Consider the following 23,865-nt stretch of genomic DNA (forward strand, 5'->3'; position numbering starts at 1 on the left):
GTGAAGGACTGTACCAGGTGGCAACAGCAGCAGTCTGCGGATCAGAGCTGCTTCTGGTAAGGAGAAGTCCGCTGCCTAGCAACAGGATCCAGGATTGAGGTTGACAGAAAGATATGCACTGATGTCATGAAGACAGCTCAGGCAATTTACAGGGTCTAATGGTCTTTGTTCCCCATTGTTACTATTACAGTTCTCCTGACTCAGCGACGGTAACTAGACCCTCCATGTTCCTTGCACAGCAATTGCCAGAGACATTCGAGTGCCCATCAAAACCACAACTTGTGTGAACCTGCATAACCTATTTCAGGAAACAGACTAGCTTACATAACCATGATCCGTTATTTCACAATTAAAGAGGCAGAGTCGCTGTAGTTTAGCCACTACAGAACAGTGGATCAAGATCTGCATTTAAGCTTGCAGGGTTCAGTGCTTGCAATTTTAATTTCAATTAGAAATATTTCAGCTCACATAAGAAAATAAATAAAAGGACAATTATTTCTAATATACTTTTAAATCAACCTGTCTAAATCCCCAAATCTGTTTTTTTAGAGTCCATTTTTATAACGTAACTGCCGTTTATGCAGCGGCATCTACAACTACTGCGTGCCTGTCACATGTCTTTAGTAAAGCTTGAGTGAAGACAAATAATTTTTATACTGCATTTCACCTTGTTAATCAGACCACTTTGTATGCTGCTTTAAATTTGTTTGCCTGAAACCCATTGCCAAGTTGCATTTCAATTGCAATCACTGAGCTTCCCCACAACCTTAAAAGGCGAATTAAGGGTTCTATCATTCACACAATGAACTGATGCAATCAGCACTGCCAAAGAAGACTTTTATGTTTCTGATACACAAATATATACACACACACACAATCGAATAGGGGATCCATCACTGTCACAAACAGGCATAAGACTATAATAATACATTTCAGAAAAGACAACTAGCACTCATATGCTTCCTGTCACAATAAATATAAACATTTTCACAGAAAATCAATTAAAATGACTAATACACCCAATACCTTAAGGAATAAAAGAGTGAACTGGAAGTCAATTAGGCTTTTTGTCAGATCCAGGTGTCAGTTGAAGAGCTATGGGCACAGTAGGGGAACATATTAACTCTGTAGTACGACTGGAAAGACAGTAGGGATTCCATCACATTTATTTAATGAGCACAATCTGCCAGTTTCTCCTCCAATCTTTTTGAGACTACAAAATAAGGGATGTAATCTTATCTCAATAATATTTAAGCTCATTCATATCGAGTTGCATTGTCCAGTATTTTAGATGGCTATGTGTCACACTTGTTACTACCAAGCAATTGTAGAGGTAGACCAGGCATTCTTGAACTGGTTGGGGGGGGTCAAGCAACAGAGGAAAAGAAAGTCAGTCACTGTTCCTTGTGATATTCATTATTCTCTCCACCTCAGTAAGTGCATTTCTGTGGGTATCAAATGAGGACAAGAACAGATCTTACCGTGATGCCCATCTCACAAGCAAGCAGCTTGCCTTCACTCACTCTCCAGAACTGCACGTGAAAAATGGCTGCTTTGGTTTCAGATGGGAGAAAGGAAAGAAAATTTTGGGAAAGCGATACACAGATGAGGTCTTGTGGCACAGTAGTAACAACCCTACTTCTGAGCCAGAAGCCCACACCAGGATCTGGTAACCAAGGTGACCAAACAGGCTGAGTACCAACTTGTAAATCCTTCCAAGATATGACAATGGCAGGGAGTAAAAGTGGGAGAGATACCTGGTCATTAAAAAATGTTTATGCATATGGTTAAGACAATCAAGTCAATTGATTTTGTCTTCTTTTATTGGCAGTTCTTTAGGAGTGAATCAAATATTATAGTCACCTTTGGTCAACACTTAAACCTAATAAGTATATCTTGTTAAGACCTTCCTTTTCAAAATCAGAGGCCAGAAAGAGAGGAAAAAAAAGCAAGATACTTTCAGGACTAACAACCGCCTTGTAAACGTTAACACCATTTCGATTACATTGCTGTTTAGTGTAACCAAGGTTAATATTTGTTATTTTATAGTCTTAAGGAGAAGGATATTAAGCAAATCTAAAATGGATGACCACATCTATTCACGTATCTTATTATTCTTTAGTAAAACTTTTGCCAATTCTTCGCCAAAAGTCATAGTCTGAATCGATAGTTTATTCTACTGGATTCTGAAGCCAGGAAAATTAAATAATGGCACTTGATGTTTTTAAAAAAAAACATGTCAGTGCTCAATTTTTCTCTAGTCTCTGAGGTAATTACAAAAACAAGCATAGTATGGGTTTTGTTTAGGTCGATAAAGGCATTTTCCAAATCATGGAAATGTAACACAAGCCAAAAGGAATCCAAAAGTAATCTAAGACAGTGAACTTAAAATGTTGCATTTACCTATTCAATATTTTCATACTAGAAATGCCTATAACAAAGTTTTCCACCTGAGACTCGTTCATGAAAGTTCCAAGATGAATCGCTTTTTGTTGTTCCCATTATACACACACACCTCTGTAAACAACTTCCAAGAACATACCTGATCATACAAGGCTTTATAATACTCGTTTTGTAAGCCCTATTCCTTTATTTAGAAGAAACTTCAGGAAAAAACTTTTACTATTCCAATATTTTCATATTCAATTCAGTATATACAATACAAAACTATTCAACTTCTAAGCAATGATGTTGCCAGGTATGGAAGGTTTAAGTTATAAAGAAAGGCTGGATAGGGTGGGACTTTTTCCACTGGAGCGTAGGAGGTTATCATGTGACCTGACAGAAGTTTATAAAATAATGAGAGACTTAGATAGAGTTAATGGTAGTTGTCTTTTCCCTAGGATAGGGGATTTCAAGACTGGGGGCACATTTTTAAGGTGAGAAGAGAGAGATTTAAAAAAGACATGAGGGAAATATTTTACACAGAGGGTGGCTCATATGTGGAATTACCTTCCTGAGAAAGTGGTGGATGCAGGTATAATTACAATGTTTAAAAGATATTTGGATAAGTGCATGAACAGTAAAGGTTTGGAGGAATATGGGCCAGGAGTAGGCAATTAGGACTAGTTCAGTTTAGGAATATGTTTGGCATAGACTAGTTGGACCAAAGGTCTTTTTCAAGACCCTTTGGTCTACGACTATGTACAAGCTGAAGTTCTGCAGCAAGTACTATTAAGAAAGGCAAATGCACCAGAACAGAAACTAAAGAGTGTACAACAATCCAAAGTAGGTCTTAAATTTTGCATTCTATTCAATGCAACATACCACCCAAATTTGTGAGACATTTACTGAAAGTATGTGTTTGTTTAAATTCCTTGTTTACACTGAAAGTACACTTCAAAAACTCCACTGAAGGGCTTTGTCTCCAAGAAGCCAAATGCTAGTGCAATAACCGCACAGAGGCCAGTATCCCTAAACCAAGTCACCCTTTATTTACTTGTGCTCAGTAACTACCTGTGGCCAGCTATTACAGCGTCAGTCCCTTGAACAAAGGAGATTCTATATCTCCTGGTTATATATTTTTAAAAACAGCTCAGTAAAAGAAAAGAACAAAAATCAAAAACACAAAAACAAAGAAGAAAAATGGAAGGCAATATCTTCCAGTCCAGATAACCTATTTAACCAACAGCAATACACTGGTTGTGGGACCAGCGAGCTTGGAGTTAGCCCCTTGAACAGAGGAGATTCTATACCTCCTTTTTTTTAAAATTTTATTAAACAGTACAGTTTACAAAGCACTGCTGTCTCACAGCACCAGGGTCCCAGGTTTGATTCTAGCCATGGGCGACTGTCTGTGTAGAGTTTGCACATTCTCCCCATATCTGCATGGGCTTCCCCCTGGTGCTCCAGTTTCTCCCACAATCCAAAGATATGCAGGTCAGGTGGATTGGCCACACTAAATTGCCCATAGTGTTAGGTGCATTAGTCAGAGGGAAATCAGCCTGGTAAACCTTTGCTGCACTCCCTCAAAAACAACAGTATCCTTTCTCAGAAGAGGAGAACAAAACTGCACACAATATTCTCGGCGTGGCCTCACCAAGGCCCTGTATAACTGCAGCAACACATCCCTGCTCCAGCACTCAAAACCTCTCAGACTGAAGGCCAACATACCATTTGCCTACTTTATTGCCTGCTCTACTTGCATGCTTACGTTCAGCAACTGATGTACAAGCACACCCAGGTCCTGCTGCACACTCCCCTCTCCCAATTTACAGCCATTCAGGTCGTAATCTGCCTTCTTGTTTCTGCTTCCAAAGTGAATAACCTCGTATTTATCTAAATTATATTGAATCTGCCATTGATTTGCCCACTCACTCAACCTGACCAGATCATGCTGAAGGACCTCTAAATCCTCGTCACAGTTCACCCTCCCCACCCAACTTGGTGTCATCTGCAAACTTTGGGATGTTCTCTCATCCAAATCATTGTAAATATATATTTACACAGCAGCATGATGGCTCAGTGGTCAGCACTGTTGCCTCACAGCGTCAGGGACCCAAGTTCAATTCCAGCCTCAGGTGACTGTCTGTGTGGAGTTTGCACATTCTTCCCGTGTCTGCATGGCTTTCCTCCGGGTACTCCGGTTTCCTCCCACGGTCCAAAGATGTACAGGTCAGGTAGTGTTAGATGCATTAGTCAGCGGTAAATAAAGTGTAGGGGACTGAGTCTGGGTGAGTTACTCTTCGGAGGGTCGGTATGGATTTGTTGGGCTGAAGGGTCTGTTTCCATACTTTAGGGAATCTAATCTAATCTGAATAGTTGGAGTCCTAGCATCAATCCCTTTGGCACTCAACTAGTTACTGCCTGCAAATTTGAAAAGGACCCATTAATTCCTACCCTTTGTTTCTTCTCAGCCAACCAGTTTTCTATCCATCTCAATAATATCCCCCAATCCCGTGCGCTTTGATCGTGCATAATAGTCTCTTATTCCAGGACTTTGCCAAACACTTTCTGAAAGTCCAAATATACTACATCAACTGACTCCACCTTGTCAACTCTATTAGTTACATCTTCATTAATCCCAACAGGTTTGTCAAGCATGAGTTCCCCTTCATAAATCCATGCTGACTCTGTCTGATTCCGCCACAGCTTTCTAAATGCTCCGCTATAAAATCCTTGATAATGGATTCGAGAATTTTCCCCAATACGGATGTTAGGCTTACTGGTCTATAATTCCCTGGTTTCTCTCTACCTCCCTTTTTGAATATTGGAGTAACATTAGTTACCCTACAATCTGCAGGGACTCTCTCAGAGTCCATAGAATCCTGGAAGATGACCACTATTTCCAAGCCACTTCCTTAAGTACTCTGAGATGTAAATTATCAGGGCCTGGGGATTTATCTGCTTTCAACTCCTGCAGTTGTCCCAGCACCATTTCTCTACGAATATTGATCTCCTTCAGTTATTCCCTATCACTAAATCTTGCAGTCTTCAACATTTTTAGTATTTCATTTATGTCCTCTTTTGTGAAGACAGAGCTAAAATATGTATTCAGTTGCTCAGCCATTTACTCCCAGTATGAGCATTGTTGCCAGTGCCAGCAGTTATTATCTATCTGTATTTGCCCTTGGTGGAGTGACGTTTAGTCGATGCTACAGATTGTGGGTATAGTTAGGAACTTCCAGGACTTTGATTCACAACAAGGAAAGGATGGCTATACATTTCCAAGTCAGAGTGAACTGTGTTTTGGAGGGGGAATCTGCAGGCAGTTCTGTTTTCATGCACTTGCTATATATGTTCTTCTAGCCACAGATTTGGAAGGTGCAGTCATAAATGCCTTGACAAACTGCTACATTGCAACATGTCCACAGTATACACTGCAGTCATTGTGCACCAGTAGAGAAAATGATGCTTATTCTATCAGTTGCTTTGACATGGATGTTGTCAGCTTCTTCCTGTTTCTCATATTGCAGTTATCTAGGCAAATGAAAAGTATTTTATCACCTGTGCCCAAGAGATGGTCATTAGCAGAAGAATACCTCGCCTCAAACCTTCTCGTGCAGGTGTTGATTTGATGGAAATTTCAGTGTACAAAATAGAGAAAGATAGATCAGGAAATAAACTATTTCTGTTGGTTGGGGAATCTATAAGAGTTACAGTCAAAATATAAACATGAAAAGACAAAGTAGATAAAGATAAACTATTTCCACTGATTAGGAATTCTAGAACAAGGGGCATAATCTAAGAATTAGGGACAGACCATTCAGGAGAGATTTTAGGAAGCACTCCTACACACAGAGTAGGGTGCTATTTGGAACTCTCTTCCTCAAATGACAGTGGATGCTGAACCAGTTGTTAATTTTACATCTGAGCTAGATAAGTTTTTTTTATAAACAAAGGTATTAAGGGATATAGGAGTTAGGGCACAGATCAGCCATGATCTCATTGAATGGCAGAACAGGCTCAAGGGGTTGAATAACCTGTTCCTATGAGAGGGGAACAAGTGCAAAAACTTAAAAACAAACTCTTCAGGACTGAGCTTAGAAAATACATCTACCAGTAAATAGGTAGCAGTTTAAAACTCTCCTCTGTAAAAGCAGTTAATACTTGGTCAATTGTTAATTTTACATCTTAGATTGACATATTTATGTCAACCAAATATATTAAAGGACAAGGGCCAAGATGTGGGTGGAGGGGTTTAGGTCACAGATGAATCATGATGTCAAAGAATAATAAAACATAGCTAAAATACCTACTCCCACATATTCGTACGTTCAAGTATTTAGTGAGTTAGTTTAGCTCAAACGTGACAATAACTCAAAGCAGAACGATAAACTATTGACACATTGCACAAAAGAAAATAATTTCCATTATGAATGGGAGTGCAGTGAATATAACTCTCACAGATGTCTGGTTTAACCAGCACAAAGAAATGCCCTATCATCTATTTAACTTTAGTTTCTGGAGCAGAATTCCTGAACAGGAATCAGACTGGTCGCTTCCACATGGCACATCATTAATCTAATGCAAAAGTATCAAGATTAGATCCCTCAGCAAATCCTAAAATTGGAATATGTATCTCAGCCATGTAGCTGAGGATGTAAAAATGTTTACAGATTTCAAAGTTTGCTTTCAACATAAAAATAATTCTCACTTACTTCTGAACTTTTGGATATTTCATTTCTGCTATTGCATTTGTTGAGTCCATTTGCTTCTCTTTTAAATGCCGTGGCCACATGTTGTCCACCCAATCCACCAGGTCCACCTGAAACAAACAAACATTGAACATCTGTAGAAATTAGTAAATTAAAAAAAATATATCATGTCAGGTCCAGAAGCATCGACGTCTGTCAAAATTCACATCGATGTGCTCCATTCAGCTTTGGTTTATAAATGGTTCGAGTATGGCTGATCCCCACCATTCACCCAAAAATTACATTTCATTCAACTCAAAAGGTAAGCAGATTTGTCAACTTTAGCAAGAATAGAATGCTTATACATATTTTGACCGGCAGTGAATTAATTACAACAGGATGTCAGTTTTATTCAGGGTTGTTTTCATATAGCAATGCGCCTTTATTGCACCCAAGTAATAAATACGTCCATGACACCTGTCTTTTATGTTGGATATTTATTAGCTATGCTCATTGCAATTACGTTAAAGAAGCTTTTAAAATTAAAAAATCAATCTTGCAGATATGCAAAGCATTTCATTTTGGACATTATGAAAAATGCTGTTAAGTAATAAGAAAAAACATCTAAGTTAGAATAGAATAGAATTGAACAGAATCCCTACAGTGTGGAAACAGGCCCTTCAGCCCAACAAGCCCACACTGATCCTCCAAAACCTATCCAGCCCTATTCTCCTGTCCTATTACTCTACATTTACCCTGACTAATACACCTACCTAATATCCCTGAACACTATGGGCAATTTAGCTTGGCCAATCCACCCTAACCTGCATATCTTTGGACTATGGGAGGAAACTGGAGCGCCTGGAGGAAACCCACGCAGACACAGGGAGAATGTGCAAACTCCACAGTGACAGTGGCCAGAGGCTGGAATCGAATCTGGGTCCCTAACACGGTGAGGCAGCAGTGCTAACCACTGAGTCACCGTGTTGCTCAGAGAAAGCACATTACACAATAGGCTTTGAAAACCAAAGTTGATACTGTCAGCAATAAACACTCACGCAGGCAAAAGTTTCCAACAGGGTTCACTGGATAATGAACAGGAACAAGCAACTTAATTAATTGTCCACTTCAAAATAAAGAAATATACAAGACAATTACAACACCTCACAACCATCAAGCCACCTCACCATGCAAGATCTAAGCAGAATTTGTTTTGCCCACTGGTTACCAATTCATTCATCGGATGCAATCCCATTAAAGTTTTAAGACATCAAATTCTGTTCATGCCAAGTGCTTCAAAAACAATTAAACTCAAACCCCAAGCACAGAACCCTCAAATTTGGGTAAAAGCACCAACCATCATTTAAGTTTTCTGCATTCATTAAGTTTAAAGACTTTAGTATCCTGACTTTCAGTAACAAGAAAAAAAGGCAACATTTGTGCTGCAGAATCTTGAATTTCTAATCCAACATTGCTGTGAGAGCATCACTGCTCAAAGTACTGCAGTGATTCAATCGCTCGATGCCGCAGATGAGAATGATCAGCTAAAATTATCTACTTCAAAAATACAAAATAAAAACTTGAAAGCAAAACTTTTGAACAAAACTGAGCTTGATAGCTACCAGGGCCACTTAGAGACCAAAATGGTATCTGCTCCGAGCACACTTTTGCCATGAATCACACTGATGTTAACATATACAGAGAATCACAAGGTTGTAGCTCAGGTTGAGATTTAGAGTGTAGGTTTAATATCCAGACGTTTCATTACCTCGCCACTGATGATGTTACCTAGCCAGATAATGAAACGTCTGGGCATCAAACCTACAGCTCAGCGAGCAAACCTACACTCTAAACATACAGAAAATATCTGTCAAAAGATACAGGTTGAAACATTGATTGAACACTAATGCCACCACTTTAGAGTTCGAACTATTTTCTATTCGACCTATTCAGGAATGTCATTACACAATGTTGGTACAGGTGGGATTTGAACCAGACCTCCTGATCCAGAGGTAGAGACATTACCACTGCACCACAACAGGCTGATATTTTGAAGTTCCAGGTTACACCCTCTCTTAAATCTCACACAGTTGAGCACAAGCTAAGCAGCGCAAAACAGGTGCAACTCTTACTATTTAAAGTCATCATCAAGATTTATTACTTGCTACTTTCTTCTGGCTGTTGGTAAGAATTGGCATGTGTTAAGTGTTTTTCATTGTTGGCTCAAATTATAACAAAGTCTTATAACAATGGAGAGGCAGTGGTATGGTAGACAGTAAACATTTTGTTGAATTCAAGGTTTCTGGAGCTACCAGTTGCTCCCAGATTGTTTGCACTAAGTAAGGCTTCTCCTTGAACAACACATGGCTGGGAGAACAGGAGGAAGAGGACAAGTTGCTATAAGGGAAGCAGGGTTATCTATAAGTCAGAAGCGGGGATACCCATTGATGATGCATGATGCATAGCATCAGTCATGACTCTGCAGATATTGAAGAAATCCATGTTCATTTCCAACAAGAAGACCTGGAATATATTAGGGATTGGTGCGATAAGTAGCAAGTAACATGTGTGCCACGTAAGTGCCAAGCATGACCATCTCCAGCAAAAATGTCCCTTTGACATTCAATCCCTCTATTATCAACATCCTGGAGAACTGCTTGTCACTAGAAACTGAACTGAACCAGCCATATAAATACTGCATCTTCAAGAGCTAGTGAGTCTATGAGTTCTGCTGCAAGTAACTCACCTCCTGTCTTCTCAAAGCCTGTCCATCAGCTACAAATCAGGAGTCTGATAGCACACTCTCCACTTGTCAGGATGAGTGCAACTCCAGTAACATTTTGGAGAAGGCAGTGGTCTACTGGTACGCCTAGGCTAATATTCTGAGAATGTGTGCTTGAATCCCATCATGGCAGATGATGAAAGCTGAATTCAATAAAAATCTGTAATAAAATGCTAGCCTAATAGCATGCATGCATGTAACCACTGCTGATCATTATAAAAACCCATCTGAATCACTGATGCGCTTTAGGGAAGGAAATCTGCCATCCTATTTGGTCTGATCTACATGTGATTCCAATATGGTTGATCCCTAGGTGTGCAGAGGGCAATTAGTTATGGGCAATAAATGCTGGCCTAGAATTAAAGAATAAACAAAATGCTGTTCTACATCTTAGCATCATTTCACTATGCCAACTTAATTTCTGCATTTGATCGTCTTGATTTCTGGGCCAACGGCAATTGCCATAACATTGTCACCTCACTTTCAAACTGTAACCCTTGCTACTTGTTTGGTGAACCCACTTTTCTCCAGTCTTCTGACTCGTGGAAAAATACTCAAATTTGAACCTTTTGTAAATATAGACAATCTAGCTAAAAACACAAAAAATGGACTATAAAAGCTTCTATGGGTATGTAAAACTGAGACATATGGCTAAAACAATGTGAGCCCATTAAAGTCAGAGTAAGAGCATTTATATTCATTCAAAAAAACTCTGAGAATTGAAGATCCAAGTGACTAAGAAGAATGATTTGAAGGAAATTAGTATTAGTAAGAAGTTTGTATTGGAGATATTAATTGGGCTGAAAGTTGATAAATCTTAAGAATCCCATGGTTTTCATCCCAGAGTGTTGAAAGAGGTGATTGTGGATTAGTCAATGTGTTGGTGGTTGCCTTCTAAAATTATTTTGGATTGATTCCTGTGAAACAGACGATGCCAAATGTCACCCTGCTATTTAAGAGAGAAGGGAGCAAGACAGAATCAGTACACTAAGACCTCTTAGCCTTACATCAGTAGTAAGAAAAATGTTAGATTCTGTTTTAAAGAATAATATAGAAATCTGACTGGGCTTAGTCAGCATGGATTTGTGAATAAGAAATCATGTTGACAAACTTAGAGTTTTTTGAAGATGCTACTAACAAGGTTGATAAGGTAAAGCCAATGAACATTAAATATTTAGATTTTCAGAATGCTTTTGATAAAACCTCTCACAGAAGACTGGTTTGAAAAATTAAAGCACATGAGATGCATACTGGCAAACACAGCAAACAGTGTTGGAATAAATGGGTCAATCTCATATTGGCATAGTGACTTGTGGGGTACCATAACAATTAGTATTTGGGCCCCAACTGTTCACAATATATAAATTAATGATTCGGAGGTGGCCACCAAACACAGTATTTCCAAATACATGGATAACAGGAAGTTAGTGAGAATGTGTGTTGTGAGAAAAATGGAAAGCCCTTCAGAAAGATTTAGACAAGCTCAGTGATTGGTTAAGAATATATCAGATGGAATATAACATGGAAAAATGTGACGTTATCCACTTTTGTAGAAAATAAAAGATGCATTTCTTAAATGGGAAGGGTTGGAAAGGGTAGATGTACAAAGAGATCTAAGTGTCCTTGTCGATAAGTCACTGAAGACTTATATTCAGATGCACCAAGCTCTTAGGACGGCTAAGGGAATATTGGCTTCTATTGCAAGATGATTTGAATGCAGGAGTAGTGAAGTTTTGTTTTCACTGTATTGGAGTTTGGTTAGACTGCACCTGGAGCACTGTGTGCAGTCTTGGTCTGCTTATCACAGAAATATATTATTGACATAGAGGGAGTGAAATGAAGGTTCACTAGATATGTTCCCAGGATGGTAGGACTGTAGTGTGAAGAGAGACTGAGTAAACTGGGTCAGTATTTGAGTTTTGAAGAATGGAGAGGTGATCTCATTGAAATCTACAAAATACTTAAAACGGGATAGTAGACATGGTAGATGCAACTAAAATGTTTCTCTTGGTTGCAGAGTCTAAAACCAGGGTACCATGCTAAAAGTAAGGAGAGTGTCACTTAGGTCATCGAGTCATAGAGATGTACAGCATGGAAACAGACCCTTCGGTCCAACCTGTCCATGCCAACAAGATATCCCAACCCAATCTAGTCCCACCTGCCAGCACCTGGACCATATCCCTCCAAACTCTTCCTACTCATATAGCCATCCAAATGCCTCTTAAATGTTGCAATTGTACCAGCCTCAACCGCTTCCTCTGGCAGCTCATTCCATACACGTACCACCCTCTGCGTGAAAAAGTTGGTCCTTAGGTCTCTTTTAAATCTTTCCCCTCTCACCCTAAACCTATGCCTCTAGTCCTGGGCTCCCCCACCCCAAGGAAAAGACTTTGCCTATTTATCCTATCCATGCCCCTCATAATTTTGTAAACCTCTATAAGGTCACCTCTCAGCTCCAACGCTCTAGGGAAAACAGCCCCCAGCCTGTTCAGCCTCTCCATCCTCCATCCCTGCCAGCATCCTTGTAAATCTTTTCTGAACCCTTCCAAGTTTCACAACATCTTTTTGATAGGAATTGCACCCAATATTCCAACAGTGGCTTAACCAATGTCCTGTAAAGCTGCAACATGACCTCCCAACTCCTGTACTCAATTGTCTGAACAAAAAAAAGAAAGCATACCAAAACGCCTTCTTCACTATCCTATCTACCTGTGACTCCACTTTCAAGAAGCTGTGAACCTGCACTCCAAGGTCTCTTTGTTCAGCAACATTCCCTTGGACCTTACCATTAAGTGTATAAGGAGAAAGTGAGGACTGCAGATGCTGGAGATCAAAGCTGAAAATGTGTTGCTGGAAAAGTGCAGCAGGTCAGGCAGCATCCAAAGAGCAGGAGAATTGATGTTTCAGGCATGAGACTTCCTGAAGAAGGGCTCATGCCCGAAACGTCGATTCTCCTGCTCTTTGGATGCTGCCTGACCTGCTGCACTTTTCCAGCAACACATTTTCAGCATTATGTGTACAAGTCCTGCTAAGATTTGCTTTCAAGAGCTGTTTTACATAGAGTTACAAACGTTTGGAATTCTCAACCCAAAGGTTGCAGGCTCAGTCTTTGAGTATGTCTTAAGGCAGAGATATATAGATTTTTGATTATTAGTGGTGTACAGGGTTATGGGGAATGAGATAAGTAAAAAGACTAGACAATCTGCATTGTCTACTCCTGTACTTATGCTCCTTTGTAAGGAGTCATCAACTTCCAGTTCATCCAAATAAGTAGACTTTCAAGCATTAGGCCTTACAAGAAATTCATTTCTATGACTGAGCTGCCATTTCATACAAAAAAATGACATCAAGAACTTCAAACCTAGGACAAAAGAAACTGAAGATTACAAAATGTTTAAAGTAATTTTGGGCTACTAACGTGTGATGATGATGCTCCTTTAACAAGATTGCGCTGTCCTTTTTTTTGATAAAATATTGTACAAGGCCGGGTCGCCGAGATGTCTGGCATGGATGGGTTTCAGGGCCAATTTGATTATAACTAACAGATACTGCCTCAGGAAAAAGGCTTTCAGGTTTTGAAAAAACTCGAACAATTAAAAGGTAGTGGCTGGCTCTCCCTGCTCGTCTTTTCTCTAGTTTGGTTTTTAGCAGTCAGTTTTTTTTAGGCTGCCAGTCAACAACTACATGGAAGGTATTCCACACTGAATCCCTCTGCCATATCTCTCTCTTTCTCTCCTGTAAGATCCTGTGTTTGATTTTACCATTTTTGCCAACAGGTGTTTATGGGAGTTGTTGCTGGAATTTGGAACAGCATCATTCAGTTAGGACAGTCGGTTTGAATTTTGGATAGGTAAAGTTGTTCGGTATTCTGTTTTCTTTTGTTTTTGTTTCATTTGGTAATCTTGCAAATGAATTCTGTTTTGTATAAAACTAAGTGGTTGGGCCAGCTGCATCCCTCCTGGAGTACCCACTTTACACCTGCTTAAAACAATGAGCAAAGTTAGGGTTGGGGCTACTTTCTTGAAATGTTTTGAGGGGGTCTAGCCTGTTTGAGGGCTCTTTGCAGGATTTGTTCTACAGTTCCAAATTGGGATTAGAGTTGTTGGACTCGAAAGGGGCGAGTGGTAGGTGTTAGTGTCTTTTGTCCCAGGTGCTGAATATGGTTGGTTTAAACAGTGCCTAACATAGTAATGGTTCTTTCAGTCACTACAAATTTTCTGGGGATGGAAGAAGTAACTTTGGGAGCCTTAGAAAAGGTAAATAAAGCCAAGCTGCTAGAATTAGCAGACAATCTGGAGTTGGAGCTGCCTCCTTCCATAATTACTACTGTAACTCAGCATTTAAATTTGCTGGAAACACCACTGGAATCTTTGCAGATGGCTAAAGTTCGATTGAAAATGAAGCAGCTTCAGTTAGAGGCAAAAGACAAGGAAAGGGCAACAGAAATGAAAGAGATTGAATTACAATTACAAGCAGAAGAAAGAGAAAAAGAACAAATCACTTTAGCAGAACAAAAAGAAGACAGAAAGAGAGAGAGAGAGAGAGAGAGAGAGAGAAAGAAAAAGAAGAACGAGAGGAAAGGAAGAAAGGGAGTTTTAACTTCAGAAATTGGCACTTAGACAGGAAAATCAGTTCAAAGGGATAGAGATGAAGGCTGAAGGTAAGCTTAGTGAGGAAGAGAGTGAAGATGGGCAAACCCATGATAGCCAAAGGCCTGATGAGAATCTGGTTAAGTATATTCAAGCATTGCCTAAATTTGGTGAGAATGATGTGGAAATCTTTTTCATCTCATTTGAAAAATGGCTAACAATTGCAGTAACCATGTGGGTTTTGCTGATCTAAACAGAACTTATAGGTCGAGCTACTGAGGTATTTGCATGACTTCCTGAAATATTCACTGTACACCTGCTTAAAACAACTCAAAAAATTAAGGTCCGAGCCACCTTCTTGAAGCGTTTTGATGAGGTCTGGCCTGGTCCATAACAATAGACAGGACAGGATCAGTTTGTTCCTGTTATCTTATGTTCAGAGTTTCACTATACTCCTATTAAAAAAAAGCTGAAAGTAACAGGTTTTAAACTTCCTGCTTGGATAGTGGTTCTTAGATGAAAATCTATTGACTGCACTGCAATTTACACAGAGAGGAAAGGTATCTCATCACAAAGACAAAGATTTTTCAAACAGTCATAGTGACCACTTAAATTATGTTCAACTGGGTCCTTCAGAATCGATTCCCTAGGTTCAATCTCTGCTCTGCGAACTCACTGATCTTCACCAAATAAGACACATTTAACCACAAGACAATATGAAATAGGGACAGAAGTAGTCCATTTGGCTCTGCCATTCAATAGGATTATGGCTAATCCGATATTCCTCATATTCACTTTCCTGTTTTTTCCTCCCTTTACCCATGATTCCTCTACTGATCAAGAGCATATCTATCTCAGCATCAAATATACATGACATTACACTTTTTGACTCAGCCACCCTAAGTTGGACAAAAAGAGAAAGAAAGAAATTGCTTGTCATTTTGATTCATAATCACTATTTAGCTGATAACTAAACTGGGCTGTGATTCTTTCCATGTGGTCACAAATCAAGCTCGATGACTGAGCAATATACAGTAAGCAAATCCTATGGAAACACTGTGCTCAATAAGAATCAAGTGAGGTGAAGGAAGTGAGTTGTGAAGTAGCCAAGGGATTTTTGAAATACACCTGCCATAAAACTGAGCACCCAGAGATAACCTGGAACACAAGAAGACTAAATGTTTATACATTAGTGCATTTACTGCTAACTGCAGTAACCGCTTTTGTGACATCCTATCAGCGGAGTGGAGACTGGAGGAATGGAGCTGGGAGTAGGGGAGCTCAGGACAACAGAAATGCGAGCAGATCCAGACTGCTCTGGACATAGGTGCACATTGCTGCCTGGAAGGTTTCAGAAATCAGATTAGGTCATTATCACTAAAATATCCTGACGATAAAGGTTCTGTCACGGAGATGTGTGCCATCAGCAGCAGTATCTGAAATACATCGGTGATGTCGGAAAAATTTGCCCAATATGTCAGAAATCACAAAACACAGCTTGAAGTAAAATTGACAAGCAGTTTATTGCAAGTGATATCGCTGGAAGAGAAACATACCAGCTGACACAGCACTGACAGTTTGTACAGGTTGATCAGATTTCTCTTTCCGGAGCTGAGGATGAGACCAGTTTTATAGCAATGCTGCACAATGGCACTGATTAAGAAATGGGAGGCCACAATGTATCTGGAAATGGAATAATCTAGTTGCAAGGAAGCTAATTGGAAAACAGTTACTGGATGAATGTCCTGTTCCTTCAACCTGGCATTATCGACGGTTCCATTCCTATTCACAGGTCGGTGTTAATGTCTCCTCTGAAGTGGGGAGATGCTTCCATGGTCCTGTTCCTGGAGTATGTTCTCGGTCTGTCCTGCTCTTTGTGTGGCTTTAGTATTGCTGGGTTGTGAAACTGCCCTTGGGGCTTTGAGATATCTGTGGTGCTCTGTTATTGTCCGCAGGAGCTGAAAGTCTATACCCTTGTCTGCGTGCTGTCTGATTTGGTTTGTGAGCTGCCCGGGAATTCTGGGTGTTCTGGTACAGTTTGGCCAATTTTGCTTTTGTGGGCCTATCATAGGTTAGCAAATCTTTTCCCACAGGTGACATCCATTTATGCCGGCACTTTGGCTTTAGCAACACGTACTCCATTGTACAGTACTACTCCTAACTTCATTGTGGTCCACTTTACAGTCAATGAAGTACCACTGAAGTGTAGTCACTATTCTAATTGTGGAATCGAAGTTGAAGACAACAGATGGCACTTAGCAGTACGCAGCTACCCACTTGGTACACAATAATGCCCTTAATCATGTACAGCAAATTATTTGTTCAAGTATAAAGCACAGCAATATATATCAGCAGCCAGAAACACATTTAGGGAAAATAGCTTGAATTAGAATTTTAAATTTAAAATATCATTGGGTGCTTATAGAAACTCAAGGCATAGCATGAAATCTAGCACTTCACTCTGCATGGTGAAAAACTGCTTGCCAAATTTGTCAAATCTGACAAAGGAAGATTCCAAGAAACATATTTTTCCAGGGAGTTAGCAATTGGTTTTCAGGTTTAGAACTGTGATGAAACCAGAACATTTGGAGCAGTCTGCTGCAGGGCACACAGGCTGGTAGCAAAAAGAGAATGGTGCTGAAAGGTTTAGACAGCTAGGACAGAAGAACGCTATTGGCTTCTGCAAAAGACTCCAGGATAGACAAAGTGAAGTTGACTTATGTTGGGAATGCTCATGGTTTTATAAATATCAGTTACATCACTAGCTGCCTGGTATTGTGCCTAAGATGGTTCTGTGAATGTGCTACTGAGCTAGGAGTTGTTCTGCTGGGCAAGCGAAGCCAGAGTTGAAATTGTAAGAGAATCAGATGCCTGAAAAGGCATTTCTTGTTTAATTGTTGTCCAGCTGAAACACCAGTAAACGTGACCCCTATTGACAGGCCACATTACTGCAGGAAAGGGATGGGCTGGAAAATTTAATTAAAGATAATGTCAACAAATCTACAAACCCTCATCAGTTTACTGATTAACAAAAAGCTAACAAAAAAATGAGCTAAACTCCTGGAGAATACTCTATTGCTTAGGTCTGCCATAAGCCAGAAGTCACATTAATTATTTGCCACACAGGAGAAATTCATGGCTGAATACTTATTTTTCTTTTTGAGATGTATGCATAAGACAAAAATTAAAATGCTTCCTGTGCTTTCTCTCCAAATTGCTCATATAAAACCACCATAATACCCTGTATTCAATGATTTTAACTAAGCTAAAAATGTTTTTGAATTAACAAGAATAAATTGAACTGTACATCCAGACAAAGTGAATCTCCATGCTCCTCATGTTCACTGTTTTCAGCCAGGTATGCATGTGCTTGTTTTAAATTCGCAATAGCATCCATTTATCTGGAATGTTCATACACTTGAAGCAATGTATCCACATCAACATGCATTGTTTTTCCCCTGAAACCCCATTATTTCATCCAATTACTGGTCAATTTACACTGGTTACTTTGATTGATCACTGAATCAGAAGATTGAAGACAAGCAAGTGACTTGTATATTTATTATGAATCTATTTGATTTGAATTTTTCACTTACGTAAAATGTATTCAGCTCTGCATTTATAATCTAAGAAACACTCCTTTATTCATACAATCTGGATTCTGCTCAAATACAAACCCTGAATGCAGCGTTACTTTCAGGATTTGCAGCATCTATATTTTGAATTGAAATGTGGAGTGGATTTTAGAACATTGATAAAATTTCAGTTAAACATAAATACAGATTTGCAATAGCTTTGTGACAAATTATGAAACATTCTTACACTTGAAAGTGTAGATGCAAAATTAATTCCAACCGTTTTTTATGTTAGGTTCAATACACTAACATTAAGAAAATATAAATTTAGAAATAGTTGAACACAAATATATCAATCCTGATTTTAAAAAAAAAAGTATGTACTAATTTTCAAGACAGTGTCTCAATTATATTGTCTGTTTCTTCATAGATTCATGTTAGACTGGATGCCATTGTCACTGATGGAGGCTAGAAGTACAGGTAGTCAGGTTATACAGGTTCACACTTTTCCCTAAAGATGTTTCTCCTGACTGGCATCTTTCTGGCTATTGTGTCAATGTCACCAAAGAGAGCAGATGCCACAGTGTCATACCAGTAACTTTCAGCTGCTACATGAGTACTGTCATATTTAACTAACAGCTTGCCTCCTCAATGCTTGACTTCAATCCAAGCTCCCACTGTTGATTTAAAACTGAGGACATTCTTGCAACAGTAGGAGGCAGAAATTGAGACAATAATAATACCTTAGTGCTGAAGGAACAAAGCGTTCAGAGAAGGTACAGAAATTGGAATCTATTAATTGAAACGAGAATCATAGAGTCATATAGAATCATAGAAACAAGCATGGAATCAGGCCATTCGACCCACTTAGTCCACAGTGACCCTCTAGAGAGCATCCCACCCAGCACCACCACCCCTATCCTACCCCTGTAACCTTGTATTTCTTGGCTAATCCACCTAACCTGCACATGCCTGGACACAAAGGGCAATTTAGAAAGGCCAATCCATCTAGCTTGAACATCTCTGGAAAGAAAACAAACAAAAAAATTCTCAATGTAAATGACATCAGATGAGAATTTTGTTATTTGCAAGAATTGTAATATTGATCCTCACTCTTCACAAGTCAAGGGATCTTTTAAAATTAAAAATAAAGCATTTCTGGAGGTTCTAGTATTTTCCATTTCCTCATTTGTGGATTTTAAGTTCAGAGTTCTAGGTGGGTTGCAAATTAGACAAAAAATGGCCCACCTACCTTTTACAATGAAAAAACATGGCCAATTCCATCTGTACTCTGATGGATATTAAGCATGCTTGTAGAGCTGGCATGTTGGTCTCCAATTCTATAATGCTAACCGGAACAAGGATGAATCGCAACCCTTGTGCATCACTGAGCCAGTGGTCACTCCACCTGGATGAGGCTGTGCCAAAAAGCATCCCAACCCAGCATATAGACCAAATTCTAATCTCTACACTCCAAGACAGGAGTGGGGCTAGAACTCTTTGCCTTCTGATTCTGAAGCAGAATCCTACCGAAGGTTTAGTTCTCCTAATTCTGAATGTTCTCCAAACCCTTGCAAGTTCTGGCCTTGTATACCCGCTGTTGGTCTAAGTTTCAACTACGTAGTCACATCCTGTGAAACACACTCCCTAAAAGTCCTGCCTTTCTTTTCCACAAACCTTAAAAACCAGTCTTGAAACTTTTCTTTTCGACCAAGCTTTCAGATAATTTGAATTAATCCTTCATGGCAGCCTTCAAAGCCTTATAACTTCTTCATATTTTCTCCCCCTCTTGTAAAACACCTTGAAACTTCCAGGCTAAGGAAATTCTAATTTCATAAAAATTATGTACAGGGCAAACCCTATATCCATGGAATCATTTTTCACAGTTTCAGTTACCCACGGTCCAAACATATTACAGGGAATGTTCCAGAACCCTGGACTGGGAAGCTCCCGGGAAGATACATTTCCCATTTAAACAAATGGGTTCACTCATATCCACGGTTTCGATGTCCTGGAACGTATTCCCTATGGGTATAAGGGGACTACTGTATTTGTTATTCATCAGCATTAACCAACAGTCAACCTGAATATCCTGGATATTAGGTGAACAAAAAAGTGTCTTAAGACACAGTTTTGCGTAAGATTAAACATGAACCATTGTCCCTTAACTGAATTATAGACAGATTTAGCATAGCCTAATTTTGTAATGATATAGCTGTGCATTCACAAATGGTTTCGGAAATGCCATTCCCTTTCAATGAACTTGCGACTAAAGTAACTTTCATTAAAATATCACCAAATAACAGATCTTTACTTCACAGTGCATCGTATTGTGACGCTTCACAGATGTTAAGAGCAATTGCTAAATACTTACGAAGTTCTAAATGTATGGCTGCAAATAATTTAAAGTTAAATTCTTAAACTCTGCATGTCCCGAATTCATAATTAAGACCTTAGGCCCTACCTTGTTACAGATCAATATGACATTCGCAATAATGTCAAATGAATAAATATAAAACACTGCACTTGGTGCAAATATCTCTGCTAATGACAATTTTCTACATATTAAATTAATTTCCAAATTTTCTATCCTGGCAAAATCCATTGACAGTGCAAAACTAACTTTAAAACCAAATATCTCTCATTTTCTCTCTCTCGCAAACACAACAAACACACACAATTGAAATACAATTCAATGCACAAAAATATTTGAGCCTCAATTTTTCTCTCCTCAAAATAAAACTGCTGAAAATGAATTTTCTTTGTAACTAGCATAATTGTGCAGATAAAATCATAGCCTTTAAAATTAGATTATGGAAATTGAAATTTTGTTCATGGTAATTATGTAAAAAAAATGCATTATCCCAATTTCCATTTGATGGTGAACTTCACCCCTTTTAAAAAGCTTAATCAGAATTATCTATAATGTTTTTGTTTACATGGTCTGCTTTGATAAATATCAATAATAACTGCAAGTAAAACTTAAATATCAATATTTCAATTAATTTCACTTATACCCCATTTTCTCATTCCGGTTTAGTATTTGTCCATCAGCTACAAACAGTTTTCTCCCAATATCCAATTCCTTGGCATGAAACTTGGATAACCCAGCAAGCAGGAAATATGCTCAAATAAAACAAGGCTGCCTGGAGTTGGAGATTCAGATTTCCCGAACTTGAAAACGACATGGAATTTAAATACCACTGATTCACTACTACTTTCAAATACATAACTGAATAAATTTATTCAGCTAGACAGAAACATTCAAAATGGGTAAATAAATTTTCAGCTATGGCAGAGATGGATAGATCAGAAATGTTCATGGCTAACTGACTGATCTCAACTGGAACAGTAAGGAAAACATTATAATTGTGTGCAGAGTTCCTGCACTGAAAGAGGGAACAACTTCAGCAAGATTTAAATATCGATCAGTAGCCAGTGATGGCTATAGCAAAGCACATATCTGTTGATAAAGTAAACAGAGAATGGGCCTGACAGCACTAGCACTGACAGAAAAATAGCCTGAAAATACATGGATAAATTGGCCACTTCTGAAATAAAGAAACCACAGATCACATGCAGCTAAGCCTTGAGCAAGTTATGCCTCCCAAAGCAGGGAGACAAAACGGAGGAAACCTATGAAGGTCATGCAGAACTTCAGGTGTAAACAGTGGTCCCAGTAAGGCAGCCAGTGGAATAATGCACAAATAATACTTCACATGGTACAGACAAAAAAATTGTGCTGTCAGTCCCAGTGAGTGTAAACAAAAAGCTCTTTTAGAAATTGTCAAGAGTAGGAATGAAGCTGCCAAAATGTTGACATATTGCTCTACAGCCAGTGGCATAAAATGCAACATGTCACCATGGAAAACTTGACATTCGAGCTTTCCTTTTTTGAGGCACACAAACAGTTGGTTGGTATTACGGAACTTATGTTTTCCCCTAAGAAGCTGGTGGGTCTTTGTAACTCTCCTTCCCAGAGAGGTGCAGAGGCAGGGTCAATGACTATTCTTGAGGAGGATACATACAAGAGGTAGCTAGACAGGTTTATGGAACTTTGACTCACAACTTAAACCTATTTATTGTTCTCAAGGATTGAAATCAATTGATTAGCAAATGAGAGAAACAGCCAGTTTATTTCTTTCAAATTCTTTCTAACAAAATCAGCTCATATTGAAAGTGTGAACACCAAAATTGCATTAAATTTTATGAAATTTAAATAAATGCATGAAATATTTCCAAAACAAAAATGAAATTTCATTGAACATAGTGTTAACAATTAACTAAGATGCAGTTATTTTTAAAATATTACTGCAGCTAACATTGCACCTTAGGTTTTAAATACTGAAAGTGAAGTGCTTCAATTTGGAGACCTAATTTCCTCAGTAGGCTCTTTTTGTTTCATTACACTGGTGCCATTAGCACACAAATTAATTAGTGTTAAAATATTAAGACATAGAAATAATGTTATTGCCATAAGAGATGTTAGTCTTCCAACAGAATAAATAAAGGAATTGATCGAATGCTTTGATTAGTTTCTATAGATGCAGACGTAATTTAACTGATATATGCATATAATTTTCTTACCACATTGGGCCGTTTGACCAGATTCTCAAGTTTTGTATGACTGAATTCCAGGCTGATGACATTATACAGCTTCTCTCTTTCCATCTCTGGTGTTTCATAGTACTTAACCCATTGTGACATACTCATCTCAATTCCTTTCTGGGTACTCACATCCATGACATCCACAACACGGCGACTCCCTACACAAAACATAAAACAATTCTCGTCAGCTTCACTTTACTGTTTAACTTTATATACCCACATATATTGAAATATGGCAAAGTGTAATATTGCATAAATGTATATAATAAATATATTAGCCGATAACAGCAACATGATGGAAGATGATGGCATTGTGATAATGTCATTGGACTAGTAAACCACAGACCCAGGCTAATGCTCTGGGGACACAGATTTACAGCATCTGAAGGGATTTAAATTCAATTAATAAATCTGAAACCAAAGAGCAGTCAGGGATGGTCACCATGAATCTACCATTGATTGTTGTAGAAACCTATCTAGTTCATTAATGTTCTTTAAAGGAAAAAAACTGCCACCTTACCTGGTCTGGCCTATATACGATTTAATGGGATCCACTCTCAACTGCCCTCTGAGATTGCCTTGCAAGAGACTTTAGTTTAAGGATGGGAAAGAAATGCTAACGTTATCTACAATGTCATATCCCATCAAAAAAAAACCAGAAGTACCAGATGTTCATTTTAAACTGCACACTTGGAGCTGATGTCAAAACATTCACATCCATTCATTCAATTCAAGCTATTTTTACACAGCCCCATAACCTTAGGGAAAAACATAAAACTGGCGTTTACAAGGGAAGAAATTAAGTTTCTTACTCTTTTCCTCTTCATACTACTGATCCACAGTGCAAAAATATCAGTCATCTTCAGGCACATTGCCCAAGTAGCCATTTACAAGTCTCGATAGCAAGTGTTGTTACAATACTCAATTTATGGTGGGGCCTCATGGCCAAATTCAATCTTATCTTCACCCAATATTCACACAAACATTGCTGAACAGAAATCAAGAGATCGGAACCCTGGCTCCAATTTCTGACTGTCCAAAAACTACTACGTCTGAGATCAGCACACCAGTCAGTCAAACTTGAATAATGTTAATTACTGAGCCAACAAGCAAATGAGTTGGCAGCTTAATGCCAGGAAAGCAGAGTGTGGCCTTACTTGTACAAATTGTTTGGCATTCCCTAAAAACTGGGTTAAAGCATTGCAGAAAGAACAATAGTGCATAAAACCTTCAAT

General features: G+C 38.8%; 1 protein-coding gene across 7 annotated transcripts in view; it reads right to left on the bottom strand.

The window, feature by feature from the left end:
* Positions 1-23,865, bottom strand: part of LOC132827125 (lysine-specific demethylase 2B-like) — a 219,067-nt gene that overhangs the window by 116,729 nt on the left and 78,473 nt on the right. For all 7 annotated transcript variants that reach the window (XM_060843632.1, XM_060843630.1, XM_060843629.1 and 4 more), the window contains 2 exons: positions 22,610-22,788; positions 7,101-7,207 (listed from right to left, as the gene is read on the bottom strand). In XM_060843632.1, coding sequence (XP_060699615.1) covers positions 7,101-7,207; positions 22,610-22,788 — 286 coding nt within the window. The remainder of the gene's footprint in view (positions 1-7,100; positions 7,208-22,609; positions 22,789-23,865) is intronic.

The sequence above is a fragment of the Hemiscyllium ocellatum genome, chromosome 24 (genome assembly GCF_020745735.1).
Source record: "Hemiscyllium ocellatum isolate sHemOce1 chromosome 24, sHemOce1.pat.X.cur, whole genome shotgun sequence".
In the NCBI taxonomy this organism is placed as follows: domain Eukaryota; kingdom Metazoa; phylum Chordata; class Chondrichthyes; order Orectolobiformes; family Hemiscylliidae; genus Hemiscyllium; species Hemiscyllium ocellatum.